Source organism: Vulpes lagopus, chromosome 14 (genome assembly GCF_018345385.1).
Source record: "Vulpes lagopus strain Blue_001 chromosome 14, ASM1834538v1, whole genome shotgun sequence".
In the NCBI taxonomy this organism is placed as follows: Eukaryota; Metazoa; Chordata; class Mammalia; order Carnivora; family Canidae; genus Vulpes; species Vulpes lagopus.
Window position 1 is genome coordinate 9,133,874 of NC_054837.1, and position 15,097 is coordinate 9,148,970.

At 46.8% G+C, this 15,097-nt stretch overlaps 1 protein-coding gene across 4 annotated transcripts in view; it reads left to right on the forward strand.

Annotated features, from left to right (window-relative positions):
* Positions 1-15,097, forward strand: part of MED15 (mediator complex subunit 15) — a 73,299-nt gene that overhangs the window by 35,168 nt on the left and 23,034 nt on the right. For 3 of the 4 annotated variants that reach the window (XR_005983774.1, XM_041728874.1, XM_041728872.1), the window contains exons 3-5: positions 6,120-6,171; positions 7,911-7,940; positions 9,739-9,951. Coding sequence is in view for 3 of the 4 variants with exons in the window: in XM_041728874.1 (XP_041584808.1) it covers positions 6,120-6,171; positions 7,911-7,940; positions 9,739-9,951 (295 nt within the window). In the remaining variant the exon portion in view is untranslated. The remainder of the gene's footprint in view (positions 1-6,119; positions 6,172-7,910; positions 7,941-9,738; positions 9,952-15,097) is intronic. The other variant, XM_041728873.1, reaches the window with a different exon arrangement.

Sequence of the window (15,097 nt, forward strand, 5' to 3'; positions counted from 1 at the left end):
CTCCTGGTGCATGGAGCCTGCTTCTCCCTCTGCCTGTGTCTCTGCCTCTCTCTCTATCTCTCTGTGACTATCATAAATAAATAAAAATTAAAAAAAAAAAAAGAACTTCTCCAACTCAACAATAACAACAAAAAACCCAATTTAAAAAAAGGGGGATAAAGGACTCTAACAGACATATCTCCAAAGAAGACATACAGATGGCCAAGAAATACATGAAAAGCTGCTCAAGGTCACTAGTCATTAGGGAAATGCAAATCAAAATCACAGTGGACATACAACTTCACACTCATGGCTGGAGACATTGGAACCTCCTATGTTGCTAGAAGGAATGTAAAATGGTGCAGTCACTATGGAAACATTGTGATGATTCCTCAAAAAATTAAACAGTTATCAAATGCACACGAAACTTGTACATAGGGCACCTAGGTGGTTCAGTGGTTGAGTGCCTGCCTTCTGCTTGGAGCGTGATCCTGGAGGCCTGGATCGAGTCTCACATCGGGCTCCCTGCATGGAGCCTGCTTCTCCCTCTGCCTGTGTCTCTGCCTCTCTCTCTGTGTCTCTCATGAATAAATAAATAAAATCTTTAAAAAAAAAAAAAAGGTGGTATATCCATACAATGGAATGTGTTATGACCATATAAAGGATTAAAATGCTGACATATTTCTGTAACACAAATCAGTCTTGAAAATATCATGCTAAATGTAATAAAACAGTCATAATGGTCCATATATCACTTGATTGCATTTGTGTGAAATGCCCAGAGTAGGCACATCTACAGGGACAATGTATTAGTTTCCTATAGCTACTGTAACACAGATTAGCAGACTTTGGAGGCTCCAGTCTCCGGGCTTATGGCTTTGGCCTCTTGGCCCAAAACTCTACCCTTGTGGTCATCTTTCCTTTTTTTGAAGAGTAGCATGTTTGCAGCTGAGTCATTTTATCAGCCTGTTTCCTGCCTATAGAATTTTGGGAGTCTAACACCCTTCTTTGATTCCATCCAGTCTCTTTCCTTTTCAGGCCAAACTGGCAGTGTTCCTGCTGGTATAACACGCATACGCCTTCATGGGTCTCCCATGTATGTGACAGGATTCACACCATTAGAAAAGGGATTTCTTCACTGACCTTTCGTGTATGATTTCATCCCTGTCCTTGGCTTCTGTGAGATGACTGAAGGGATTCATGAATACTGCCCTCATTCCCTTTGGCAGTAGCAAAGTTTGTGTCCAGCCACACCCTGGCCTTTTCTCTAAGAATGCACCTTCCTAACAGTGAATCCCCTCAGTTTAGCTTTTTTTTTTTTTTAAGATTTGGATAGCCTCAGAGTTTCCCAAACCATCCAAGTCCAGGTTCCTTTTTTGCTTAATAGTGTTTTCCTCAGTTTGTTTTCTCTCTCTTCTCATATTTTACTCTGACCAGCAAGAAGAAGCCAGGCCAGATCTTCCAAAATTTTGCTTGAAAGTGTACTCAGACAAATATCCAAATTCATTGCTTACAAGTTCTGCCTTCCACACAACTAGGATACAATTCAGCCAACTTCCTATCACTAGACTACAAGGATTCTCTCTGCTTCAGTTTCCAATGACATGTTCCTCATTTCCTCTGAGCCCTTTCCAGAAGCACCTGTAACATTCATCTTTCTACTAACGTTCTGGTTTTAAGGAGCTTCCTCACTTCCTTTGAGTCCTAAGTGGCAGAGGCTTTAGCCTGTGTGTTTCTACCAACAGTGACCCCTGTTGCCTGACTCCCTCCTTTTTGCCTCTTATTTCTTGTGGACTGGGTGTTAGATGGGAAGAGCCCAGGGTGCAGTGGTGTCGAGCAGTAATATGTCTGAGGTGGTGCCCTGTATTCATATTCCCCACAAGACCACAATTGGCCAGGGGTTTAGAGAGTGACAACCTCACTCTTCTCCTAAAAAGTTCCCCATCCACTTCTCATCTGATGGTTCCACTGTTTAACTGAGGATCACAAAATGGTAATTGTCCTTAATTCTATCTTTCCTTACGCATTTATTAGAAGGAATTTTTCTGCATAGAAGGGTTTTCTATCATCAGCCAAGGCTTCTTGGTTGCTTGAAACACAGCCTATTCTGAATGACCAGGAATGCTTTCCTCTCCATCATCCCTCTGTAGCCCAAGGGCTTGATACCCTTGGTTACCTCCAGGGGCGATCAGTAGGGCTTGAGGATGGGAGTGAGGGTGGTTCTTTCCCTGTGAGTATTATGAGCTTGGGGCTCTTGTGCCTTAGTACACTGCACTGGTTCATTTTGATGCTTCCATGGTCCCCTTCCTCACCAGGGGCAGCCCCCAAGCACCCTCCTGTCCCTTTTAGGGCCCCTTATCACGACTCTATTCATCTTTTGCAGCTTACTTGTGTCTTGGTCCCAGAATGGGCCGTTCATCTGTGGAGCCCTGGTTCCTTTTTGAGGGTGAACTGGTATTTCGAGCATGCAGTGTGGACCCTGGTGCTAATGGCTTCTGCACCTTTTTTGTGAAGAGAGCTAAGAAGTAATATATTTTTGTAATAACAGCAGCAACCTCAAAAACCCCATAATTTCACACTGATATTTCCCATTCCAATTTAACCTTACAGGGTTTCACTTTCATTTTAAACGTGTATCTTTTCTCTTAGTATAAATACCTTGGCTTCTAATATTATTAGCATAATTACTTGCTCTATTCTAAGATATTTTTGGGGGGCGCCTGGCTGACTCAGAGGAGCATGCAGCTCTTGATCTCGGGGTTGTGAGTTCGAGTCCCAGGATGGCTATAGAGATTACTAAAAAAAAGCAAATAGACTTTAAAAAATGGAACGAAATACTTTTGAAATAAACAGACTAATATTACCACTAATATTGGGTAACAGATAATAACAAAATGTGGAATGAAGTTTAAGATTTCTTTGCAGCTCTGTTAGTCCTTAAAGTGCATCCCTTCCACTAAGGATGTGCAGGTTTTTGTTTGCTTTTTTTGTTTCTTTAAATAACCACTCAAAATAATTCTTTTCGCTATATAATTCTGAAACCTGCCTGATAGTTGGCTTATACATTTCAGTTTATTTTGAATTTTTTAGGAATTGCACTTTTTTCTTTTGGCTTGTTAGTTTTATGTTCAATTTGGTTAAAAAAAAAAAAAAGTACCTGCTTCCAATGTGAAAACCATAAAACAATGTGTGAAGTCTCATTTCCAGCCCAACCCCTGGTATCTCTGGGGTAACTTTTTATCTCCGATTTTGGTTTATCCTTCCAACATTTCTTTTTGCAGATACAAGTGCATATATGTATTCAGATTCCCCATGTCTTAGACAAAAGGTAGTGTACAGTGTGTAGTGTATGGTGCCTGGAATTTTATATGGAGCCTGTGTGTGTCCCTGCTCCTGCTGCTCCCCCCACGTCTGTGTGGGGAGGCATCCTTCACTCTTGTCATTGGGCCTTCATGCTAGACTTGCACAGGTCAAGCAAGGGTTTAAACTACAAAGCTTTCCCCCACACATTTCTGTCGTCTCATATGCAAACCAGATACCACGCATCTGCCTCAGTAGGTGGTTGGGCAGATTAAATGCATTGATAAATGTAAAGGTTTTGAGCTGTGCTTGGCACCACATTAAGTGCCACAGTGTTAGCTCTTACTACTTGGTCTGGGAATATCCAGCCTCATGTCATAGCCATGACACTTAGATTTTTTTTTAAGATTATTTATTTATGTAATCATGAGAGACACAGAGGCAAAGACATAGACTGAGGGAGAAGCAGGCTTCTTGGAGGGAGCCCAGTGCGGGACTCGATCTCTAGACCCTAGGATCACGCCCTGACCTGAAGGCAGATGCTCAACCGCTGAGCTACCCAGGCATCCCAACACTTAGATTTTTGATGTTGAGTGAGGGAGATGGTAAAAACTGAGTGAAGCTAAGGGACGTCACATGCTATTCAGGCCTTTCTCTGGAGTAGTCCCAGAGAGGAGGGGTGCCTGGGAGCAGAGCCTAGGAATTCCCACAGTGGGGCAGGCCAGTCAGGACTTCTGAGTTAAGAACCAAGGGAATAAAGCAGCCTGTCCTAGGAGACAATGAAAGGTGCAGTCTCAGACTGCAGGGTCTTCTGAGAGAGGAACACTGGCAGCAGATGTGCAGCACTCAGCTCCCAGTGGTTCCTGGGTGGCCTGGCTGGTCATTGTGAGAATCTTGGCAATGTATTTAACCTGCAGGAAAACCTCGTGGCCGCTGTGTAACTAACTGCTTCCGGTGCCCGTGTCTCCTGTCGGGTAGCCACACCTCTCCGTCCTTTCCCTGTCCCCCAGGCCTCATCATGCTGGTCTGGTCTGGTCCCCAGAGCCTCCACTCTACCCACCTGGCAGCGGGGTGGCCTCAGCTGGGAGCAAACCACGCTGGCCATCCAGCTCTGGGCCAGGAACTGCAGCAGGGCTCTGAGCACCCAGTCCTGGTTCTGTATTAAAGACTTTGGGGACACACCCCTGAACCCCATTTTTATTGTATCTTTCGTCTGTTGAAAGTATCTGGTTGGTTTTTCAACATATTTCCTCATTTTATTTTTTATGGAATTAGAGAAAACTACAGATTCTTTTAAGGTATCCCCAATTTAACAGCTGGCCCATGGCCTTAACAAGACATCTTCTTACCCTTGTACTTGGCCACCTCATTTCCTGAGCTTCCTTTGCCCCCCACACCCCACCCTTCCTTGCTTCCTATTCACCACACAGCTGTTCCTCAAGGACCGGCTTCACAGGTGATCCACAGGCAGGAGCCCCAACACCAGGGGGCGCCATTCACCCCTAGATGTTTTCTCTCCTATCAGAAATTGGTGGGGGCAGTTGGAAATTGGGAGTGTTGACAAATACCTGCTAAGTGTCCCTTTGCTCCAGCAGAGGCTCACTGTCTCTCCGTACCTATCCCCTTTGCACGTGCTTGTCATCCCAGCTTTGCCTTTCCCAGGCCTATTCCCCTCGTGTTTGTCTCTGCTGGTTCCCTGAGCCAAAACAGAGCGGTCGGGTGAAATTTGGAGATAGATGAGGAGTAATGAAGATTTAGAAAGTGCCTATATTTTTATATTCTCCTGAGACCACTTTTCCCTGAAGGTGTTTCTTTTGACACTAGGTTTACTGTTTGTTCTTGGACTCACAGGCCTGTGTCCCCGGGGTAGTAGCACAGCAGGTGGTGTGGCCAGGTCCTGGGTTGTATGGGTGTCATCCCATCTGTCTGTTGTTGAGTGGACTCTCAATGCTGCAGTGACTTAGGAAGGAGGGTTGTGGGAGCAAGCCATAGAGCAAAGGCTTTGCCCATTCTGGGATGCCTTGCTGGCGTTTCAAGGAGGGGAAGGATGATACAGCATCTCTGAAATAAGATTTTAATTCAGCCTTCATTGACCACAGGACAAACTCAACAGTGATGACTTCCCCAAAACCCCTGGGAGTGGGTGTCCTTGATTGCAAAGGGGACAGTCGGTAAAGGCAGGCCCTGCTGTGCAGTTCCAGCAGCCAGGCAGCCGAGAAGAAGAAGAAGGCCCTCAGCAGTGGCCTTCACCTGCCACCCTTGCGTGACACTGTGCCCTCTCCCTTGCCTGTGCAGTAAATTCCGATTAACGCAGATCTCCGAAAGGCACAGCCAGGGGCGTACATCCAGATTTGCATGCAAGCACGTCAGCAGTGAAAGAGCAACAGGCCCAGTATTAAAAGCGAAAGTACTTGGATACAAATAGTGCAAAGACAAAAGCAGCCCACCCATGTCTACTGCTGATGTGCCTTGTGACCTCAGGCTGGCCCCTCGTCCCCTCTGGACCGCTGCCCCCTCTGTGAGAGGAGGGGTCCCTGAGCTGGCTGGCAGCCCTCTCAGTCGAGCATTTACCCCAGCGTGGAAGGAGCAGCAGTTTGACGCCTCTCGGTATCCCTCTTGGCTTTTTTGTTTCTTTGTGCTTTTTTTGTTGGCCTGCTGTAGCTGAGCGCTGACAGCTCTTCTCTGAGAGAGATTCCAGAGGACGCCGAGCCAGGCGGGCTAAGAGCCTTTGAGGAAGAACCCTGTGCTCCGCGACACAGCAGCGCAGGGGGGTGGGAAGGGCCATCACACAGCTTTACTTCTTCATCTGGGATTAAAATGCTTCCTGTTTTTACTTTTAGGATGAATACCTTTCTCTGGTGGCCAGGCTCATTATCCATTTTCGAGACATTCGTAAGTAAAAATTTATATTTCTGGGTGTTTTTGATGGCCAGGAGAGGTTGGGCCTTTCTTGGGGCGGTGGGGGCTTTCTTGGCCACAGTTCCTGTGGCAGAATGTCTGTAAAAAAAAAAAAAAAGCTCCTGTTTTCTGGGAAGTTTGATATTGCTTTGCATTTGATTCCATTTCCCATCCTCTCAAAGCCTCAACCTCAAAAATGCTGATTTTGGCATAATGGAAATGTTAGCCTTCAAGTGGTCTGGACTATTTTTGCTTGTCCATGAACATCTCCTTTTTCAAAAGACTGTTGCCTTTGTCTCTAGGCAGTTCTTAAATAAGCCGGGTTTATCCTGGAAAAGAAACTTCCTTCCCTAGGAGTTGGTTTATTGACCCCTGGGGGTCTAACCTAAATGTGGCTCCTGTGTCAGACTGGAGCTTCAAGTCTTGCCTCTGGCTCCCTGCCTGCTGAGGGTCGCCCATCGCCTACTGCATTCCAGCCCCTCTGATTCACAGGGTCCTGCTGGGGTTGCTGGGGTCCTGTCAGCCCAGCCTGGGGGCATCAGTGGCTCTTGAGAAGTATGTGTCCTTGCAGACTGGGCTCAGGAGTCTTGGTGGTCTTGTGTGTTATGCATAAGCCTGGAGGACACTTGAGTATTCCTGGATGGTCACAGTGTTTAAAAGAAACCAGGTTGGCGGGGCCCTCTGGGGTTTCAGTCAACAGCGCCTCCTGCCGGCCTGGCTACAGTTGTGTGACCACAAGAGATGGGTTCCTCTTGACACAGCCTGTCTTTGGAGCACACACTTGGCGGTCCAGTGGCTTCTGTCTGGACTTGTAGAGGTGGCTACAGTTTTAGTCAGTACTCTCAGACAAAAGGAGATGTTGGGAACCCCAGAGCCCCTGTGTGGTCCATAGGTATTACATTTTTCCATACTGACTTTTTACTAGAATGACAGCTGGATGAACTTGATTCTACTCTCTTTGCCATGTTTGGGAAGGTCCTATGGTGTTTAGAACAAATTGCCAGAACTAGGAGCCTGAGGAATGAGCAGCCTGGATGAGACACCTTGATTTGTCGTGGCAAGTGGCTCGGCTTGTCAGGGCTGGGCTGTCTAGGCCTGTTTGGGAAGTGGCTCTGGTATAGGTGTACACAGCCTTGGGGGCCAGGCATATCCCCTGCCTGCTACCGGCTTGTCCCTCACCCAGTGAGGAAGGCCCTAGTGCAGCACGTACCCCCTGGTACTAGGGGCAGCTATAGATCTGACTTCTAGCCAACCTTGGACAGACTCACTTTCCCCATGGAGAAAGTGGGGCTGCTGCCTCACCAGAACAAGCTGAAAAAGGAGGTGTCATGGCAGTCTTGGCACCGTTCCAGGCCCATCGCGGATCCCTACAGCTCTCATGTTTGTTGCTCGGGGCCCCACTGAGAGACCCTGCACTCAGGAAGGACAGAGAGCCAGATTAGGCCCACAGCAAGCTTCTGCCTGGGAGGCAGTTCTCCGAGGCCCTGGATTGACCGTGAGCTGTTCTAGACCCTCTTCCCTCAGACCCCCGTAAGTGTCACTTTTGCCCGGAGTGGACACACATGTACACACGCACGCACGCACACACACACGCTCAAGGTATCTTTTATCTTTTGTTTAATTTCAGCAAATGACCTCTAGGCAAATGCCTCCAAAGCTGACTTACTGTGGAAATATGTGGTTATATAAAACTTTGTTTACTTTGTTTTTTGTTTCTGTTTTTTTAAACACAGATAACAAAAAATCTCAAGCTTCTGTCAGTGGTAAGAGTTTATCCTGTTTGAATTAAAGTTTTATTCTAACCTTGGGTTTGGGGCTGCAAGAATGCAATTGCGGATGCTTGCATGCGCCTGGGTTAAGCTGTCATTAGAGGAGAAAGTTCACAGAAAGAACTCTGGCTGGCCATGAGAATAGAGCCACGCCCAGCCCTCCTCCATGCTTCCTCTTTCCTGGCTGGCTGAAGAGACCTCACCATCCCTTATCACTCAAATACTGTTTTTGTCCAGCGAAAAGATAATTAAAAACTCACATAGTTATGGAGACATTATCTAAAATTTTGAGCTATCTGGAAGAGAATTATCATGGTATATTTACTATAATAATCTGTAGTAGTATTTTTTTTCTTTTTTTTTTTTTTGTAGTAGTATTTTTTAGAGAGTAGCTATGAGTTCATTTCCTCGAGGGACAAAGTTTCTTTGTAAGTTAAGAATTATTATCTTTTTAATTTCAAGACTTTATCATGTGGGAACTGTTGATGTGTGCTGGTGTTGCTGACCAAGCTGCCAGTGAAGGGGTTTAGCAAATCCCTGATGGCCAGCTGAGCTCTGATCTGTTAGGAAGGGAGCCAGCTTGGCATGCTGTTTGTCTCACTGCAGCAGTACAGCTGTAAATGCTGGGTGCCCAAGCTTGCATCGACAGAGCTGGCTATGCCTCTCTGGGTCCAGCCTCCTTGCTGGGCTCTCTCGGCACATGCAGAGATTATCAGCCAGTCAGGGCTGGGTGGGATCAAGAGTGTATGGCCAGGAAAATGTCTGGGTTCTTGGCATTGGAGTGTGGGCTCCTTCAGCCCCCAGTTTTGTTCAGGGTACACTGGCTGGGCCATACCTGTCTCTAGGTAGTTGTTTGCCTTGAGTTTCCACTGTTGCGACAAGAGTCTTGGGCAACTTGTTCCACATCATGGCATTGCTCACTGCGGATGATTGCTCACCGCTCAGGAGCGGACCCCACTGCCTACTGGCAATTGTCAGTGTGCCTCATGGCCCTCTGTGGACCCTTTCCACATGCCTCCTGCACACTTTAGCTTGTTTTGGTGTGATGTCCTGAAAACTCCATAGCAGGGGGTCCTGCACAGACTTAGCAGAGGTGGGCTTCTGGTGTGCGCGGAGACTTGTAACTTCCCTGGAAGAACATCTGTCTATGCCCCCTCAATTCTCTAGCCCACAGGCTCTTTCTTACTATGAAGAAGGACCTGCTGTCCTTTTTTTTTTTTTTTTTTTTAAAGATTTATTTATTTATTTATGATGGGGGGGGTGGCGCAGAGGGAGAAGCAGGCTCCATGCTGGGAGCCCGACGTGGGACTCGATCCCGGGACTACAGGATCGCGCCCTAGGCCAAAGGCAGGCGCCAAACCGCCGAGCCACCCAGGGATCCCCAGGACCCGCTGTCCTTTGTTGTCTTTGGTGTTCCAGCTGTGTCTCATCCAGCAGGAAGGGTATATAGCCAGGAGGGGTGGGAGCTGCTACATGTCTTCAAGGATTTGTTTGTCCCACAACATCAGGACCTTGGCACAGGCCAGACTAGGGTTTTAGATGCATTCCCTACCCAAGAGGGCTCACGATCCAAGAGCAGTGACACACACACACTGGCATTTTGGCCTCTGGGATGTGGTGGGCAATTGGGGGCCCAGAGGCTCCCAGGACTCTGGCCTTTCACTGCTTGGGGCTTTGAGGGAGTCATGCCTGGAGGTGGGAGGAAGTGTGTGCTCTGTGAGGCCTCATAGCTTTCAGAGCTTTGCGGTTCAGCAGGCACTTGGCTGAGACGCTTGCCCTTGTGTTCCCACAGACCCTATGAATGCGCTACAGAGCCTGACTGGTGGGCCAGCTGCAGGAGCAGCTGGAATTGGCATGCCTTCTCGGGGCCCAGGACAGTCTCTGGGCGGGATGGGTGGCCTTGGCACCATGGGGCAGCCGATGCCCCTCTCAGGGCAGCCACCCCCCGGCACCTCAGGGATGGCCCCGCACGGCATGGCTGTTGTATCTACAGCAGCACCACAGAGTGAGTACCATGCTTCTTAGAGAACCTGCCACTTTCTTTGCAGACAATGTGCATTTTATTCCTTTGCTTAGGATGGTATTGAGGAAAGCTTGGAGAAACTCCAAGTAGCTCTGTCTTTTTATCTTTGTTATATATGGGGGGAACAAAGTTCCAAACCTTCTTCAGGCTATCAGAAGGTAAGTGACACCGAGGCCCTCCTACCCCTGGGCAGGAGTGGAGGACTCAGAGGAGATTGGGATAGTCTGGGATTCAGTCCAAGGAGTTGTGTTTTGTAACTGAAGTAATTATGTCTCAGGCTATTCTCAGCCATAAAGCAGTGCTGTCAGCACCTGCACAACCCCCTAGAAGACACCTATCTCAGGAGCCATCCCTTCCATCGTTGCCCTTGCCCCTTGACCAGGCATCCCTGAACGAGATGCCTTGGCCTCTTGGTGCTTCTCTGCAGGACCCGGTCCCTCATCCCATCCATGTAGCTCCTCCAGCTGGTAGTGGGTATGTGGTGCAGGTCTCCCTCTCCCTTCTAGGGCCTGTTTTACTGGACCTTTGATTTTCACAAACAGTGATTCAGCATGCAGAGTGTACTTCAGTACTGTGAGGTGCTTTGGTACTTTTTCCCCCTTTGTATTAATTTTTGTGTGTGTTTTTCAAAATAGTTTAAGAGTCACAGGAAGTTGCGGAATGGCACAGAGAGTGCACACATGCCCTTCACCCAGCTTCCCCAGTGCTAACCTCTTAGTTCATTGTCAAACTGAGAAATGAACGTTGGGACAGTCCTGCCAACTCAAGTGGCCTTTTTTCAGACATCATCAGTTCTTACGTGCATGCTTACCCACAAGCTGACGTGGGTATAGTTCGTGAGGTTTGTAATGCGTGGTATGACCACCACAGTCAGCATGCAGCACCTTTCCATCATCTCTTAATAATTCCTCCTCCCTCCGGCTTCAGGCCCTGGCAACTGCTAATCTGTTCCCCAGCACTATAATTACATCACTTTGCAAATGTTACATCGATGGAATTACACATTTGACATTTTGAGACTGGCTTTTTTTTCACACAGTGTAATGCCTTTGAGATTCTCTAGGTTGCAACAGTAAATCATTCCTGTTCATTGCTAAGTTGTATTCCATGGAAGGGATGTTCCACAGTTTACTTATCCATTGCCCCGAAGAACTTTGAGTGGTTTCCAGGTTTGGGCTGTTACAAATAAAGCTGCTGTGACCATGGTTCATGAACAGGTTGTAACATTTCGATGTATTTTTCTCATGAATCCCTCATAGTAACCCTCCAAAGAGAGCAGCGTCCCTACATCTGCTTTGCCCACAAGAGCTGGGGTCGAACCCAAGCTGCCTGATCCGAGCACCCCTGCTTTTTGTTTTTGTTTGAGTTTCCTGTGGAAGTGTCACTTTGCTCTTCACAGAGGCCATGTGCAGCCTCATTCCCGTCCACTCCTGCCCTGGAACCCCCCCCATCCCCAGGCATCCCCTTCCTTCTCAGATCATCATTCTCTTCTCCTTACTGATGTCTTGCCATCTGACACTCAGCTCGTGTTCTTCATCTCCAGCTCCTTTGTCCCCTCTTGTCTTGTCAGTGTATCTGACATGCATGCAGGGCGGCTCATGGAAGGGTGCCCTGGAGAAGTACCACATCTGGCTCTTTTTTTTTTTTTTTTTCTGTTATGCTCTGCTTGAACTTCTTTTTTTATCACACTTTTATTTTTTATAATAAAAAATAGTTTTAAAGTGTATGAATTTAGAATGCTAGCATTATTTGCCTTGTTGTCTCACTCCTAAGACTTTATCAGTTCAGTGGCAAAGCTTGGGCATCTTGCCCATACCCTCCCTCCCCCCGCCCAGTTTGACCTTGACCCACATCCTGTTTTCAGCTTCTGAGGGACCTGGTCTTCTGTGTAGGTTGATGTGGGTTCTCTACTTCCATGTCCTACTGCTGCCTGTCAGAGTCCTCCCTTTCCGCCTCGGACCGCTTGCCTGCCTGGTCTGTGAAATAGTGGTTGTGGCCTTATGGACATTTGTTATTCCTTTCGGACAGTTTCTCCGAATGCCACTATGGGATTAAGGCAGCTTCAGGGCAGGGCCAGAGGTTTTGCAAGGGTTCTTAAAGAATAGCCCGGGACACACTGTGGTAGTCTCTGGTGACCTGGATTCGTCATGGAAACAGACCACTGACCGTAGGTGAGGCTGGGGGGCTTGAATACAGCATTAGAAGGGAGACCTACTTTTCACTCTACATTTCTGTTCCTCAGTGAGTTTTATATCATGTGTCTGTAAAACCAACTTTAAAAACAAGGCCTATTTCTGGCTGTTTGACAGACTGGATGCTGAGGAACCATCGTCCTTCTAGCCAAGTAGATCTAGCTGCAATTTGGATTGTAGGACCAGTGGAAGGTAGAAGCATTTGCCTGCTGTGCCTTGGCCCACTGCAAGATTGGATAAAGCAAGCCTGGAATCCCTATGGGTAGTGGGATTTGTGCTGGGGCCTTTGGCATACCTCAGTCCCCCAGAAGGAAGAGCAGATTGGAGGACAGTGCCTAGTTTAGCCCTGTGGGAATTGCAGATTAAGGTCAAGCATTGAGCACACAATCAAAGACCAGGCCTGAAAGGAAGTAGAGGCACCAGGAGAAGGAATAGGAACAATGAACAGATGTGGAGATGCCCAGGGACCACACATAGAACCACTGTTAGCTATGGGTGTGGCCTGATTAAAGAAATAAAGGATGGAATTCCAGATGAACAGGCACTATAATGGCTGGTAGAGTGGCCAAGCAGTTTTGAGAACAAACCAGGGAAAACTTGTAGAAATGAGAAATAAAATTATTGAAACTAAAAAGTGGAAATGAATGAACAACAGTTTAGATACAATTAAAGAAAGAATTTGTGCACTGGAGGCAACATTTGAAGACACTATCTAAAATGTAGTCCAGAGGGGTCCCTGGGTGGCGCAGCGGTTTGGCGCCTGCCTTTGGCCCAGGGCGCGGTCCTGGACACCCGGGATCGAATCCCACGTCGGGCTCCCGGTGCATGGAGCCTGCTTCTCCCTCTCCCTCTGCCTGTGTCTCTGTCTCTCTCTCTCTCACTGTGTGCCTATCATAAATAATAAATAAAAATTAAAAAATAAATAAATAAAATGTAGTCCAGAGAAGAGGACATGGAAAATAGGAGGGTGAGAAATGCAGAGGATAAGGAGTACCTGGGTAGCTCAATCGTTTAAACGTTTAAGTCGTTTAAGACGTGAGATCATGCACATCATGCATGATCTCAGGGTTGTGAGATGGAGCTCCACGCTGGGCGTGGAGCCTGCTAAGATTCTCTGCCTCATCTCCAAAAAGAAATGCAGAGGATAAAATTAGAGTCTAACAACTAATAAAACGACCGAGTAGTGAGAACAGAAGCACACCAGTCTGTGAGGAGCTGGTGGCTAAAAACCCCATGGCCCCAAGCAGGATAAATAAGGCATCTCTGCCTTAACCAATTTTCGGGAAATCACAGAACACTAAAGGCCAGAGGAATACCTTAGAAATAGCCAGTTGCTAGAAATGAGCAAGAAATAAACTCAGTGGACTTGGTGATGGTATCAAGAAGAGAGAAGGAGGTTGGTGGAGCCCAGGGGATAGAGCTACCGACCTTAGTCATGTGCCAGCAAAACTCCCAAGGACTAGAGGGAAGCAGACATTTTAGATAAAAACAAAGTCCAAGAGACCCTCACTAAAAGGTTTTTTATTTGCTCACCCTTTCCTCTTATTTCTCAGACTGTCCTTCCTATGATGCCAGATGTAAAGTGATGGAAGAAACTTTTTTTTTTTTTTTTTTAAATTCATGAGAGAGAGAGAGGCAGAGACACAGGCAGAGGGAGAAGCAGGCTCCATGGAGGGAGCCCAATGTGGGACTCGATTCCAGGTCTCCAGGATCAGGCCCTGCACTGAAGGCGGCACTAAACCGCTGAGCCACCTGGGCCGCCCAAAGAAACAATTTTTATGTGAGGTAGCCAGTGTGTGTAAATCTAAGCAGTGATTCTCATCTATTTTGTACCCTGAGGGATATTTGGCAGTATTTGGAGACATTTTGGATGTCACAACTGTGGGAGCACTACTGGCATCTAGCGTAGAGGCCAGAGATACTGGTAAACCTCTTAAATGCGCAGGACAGCCCCCTACAACCTAGACTTCTCTATCCCAAAATTTTGGTCAACACAAGGTTGAAAATCCCTGGTGTAAACAAAAATCACCTCTATAAAATAATAATGCTCCCAGCTATAACTATACAGATGTGCTACAGTCCAAGCACTATTTTGAGTGTTTTACCTACAACAGATTTTTATTTATTTATGTATTTATATATGTATGTATGTATTTAAAATACCGTATTTATTTATTCATGAGAGACAGGGAGAGGCAGAGACACAGGCACTGGGAGAAGCAGGCTCCCTGTGGGAAACCTGATGCGAGACTTGATCCCAGGACTCCAGTATCAATGCCCTGAGCTAGGCAATGCTCAACCGTTGAACCACCTAAGCGTCCCCTATAACAGATTCTTAATTCTTAGTTCAGTGTGTGAAGTTACTGTTATTTTCTCTTCCACTGAGGTACAGAGCAGTGACAGAGTTGGGGCTGGAGTCCAGGCAGTCTGGGTCAGAGGCTGTACCCCAGCCATTATCCCTTCCTGCCTTCTTTTTAAAAAATTAATTAATTATTGATTTTTTTTAAAGTTTTATTTGAAAAAAAAAAAGTTTTATTTGAGGAGGGGGAGAGCACAAGTTGGGGGAGGCAGGCAGAGGGAGTGGGAGAAGCAGACTCCACCGCTGATCAGGGAGCCTGAGACGATGCAGGGCTGCATCCAAGACCCCAGGATCAAGATCAGAGCAGAAGGCAGACACTTAACCAACTGAGCCACTCTGGCACTCTGTCCTGCCTCTTAATGTAAGTGTGCTATATGGGTGTAAGAAGATAAACAGTGACCAAACTAAATGGAAGTCAGGAAGTGTATCCCAAGTACAGATACCAAGTCTATCATGTGCATGTGAAACCTATTTTAAAAAATAGTGTTCTGAGGTTTTTATATTTGGAAAGAGGTTAAAATATGGGTAAATTTTATACTTTGGTAAGTTAAATATGCATGATGAAATTGAAAAAATA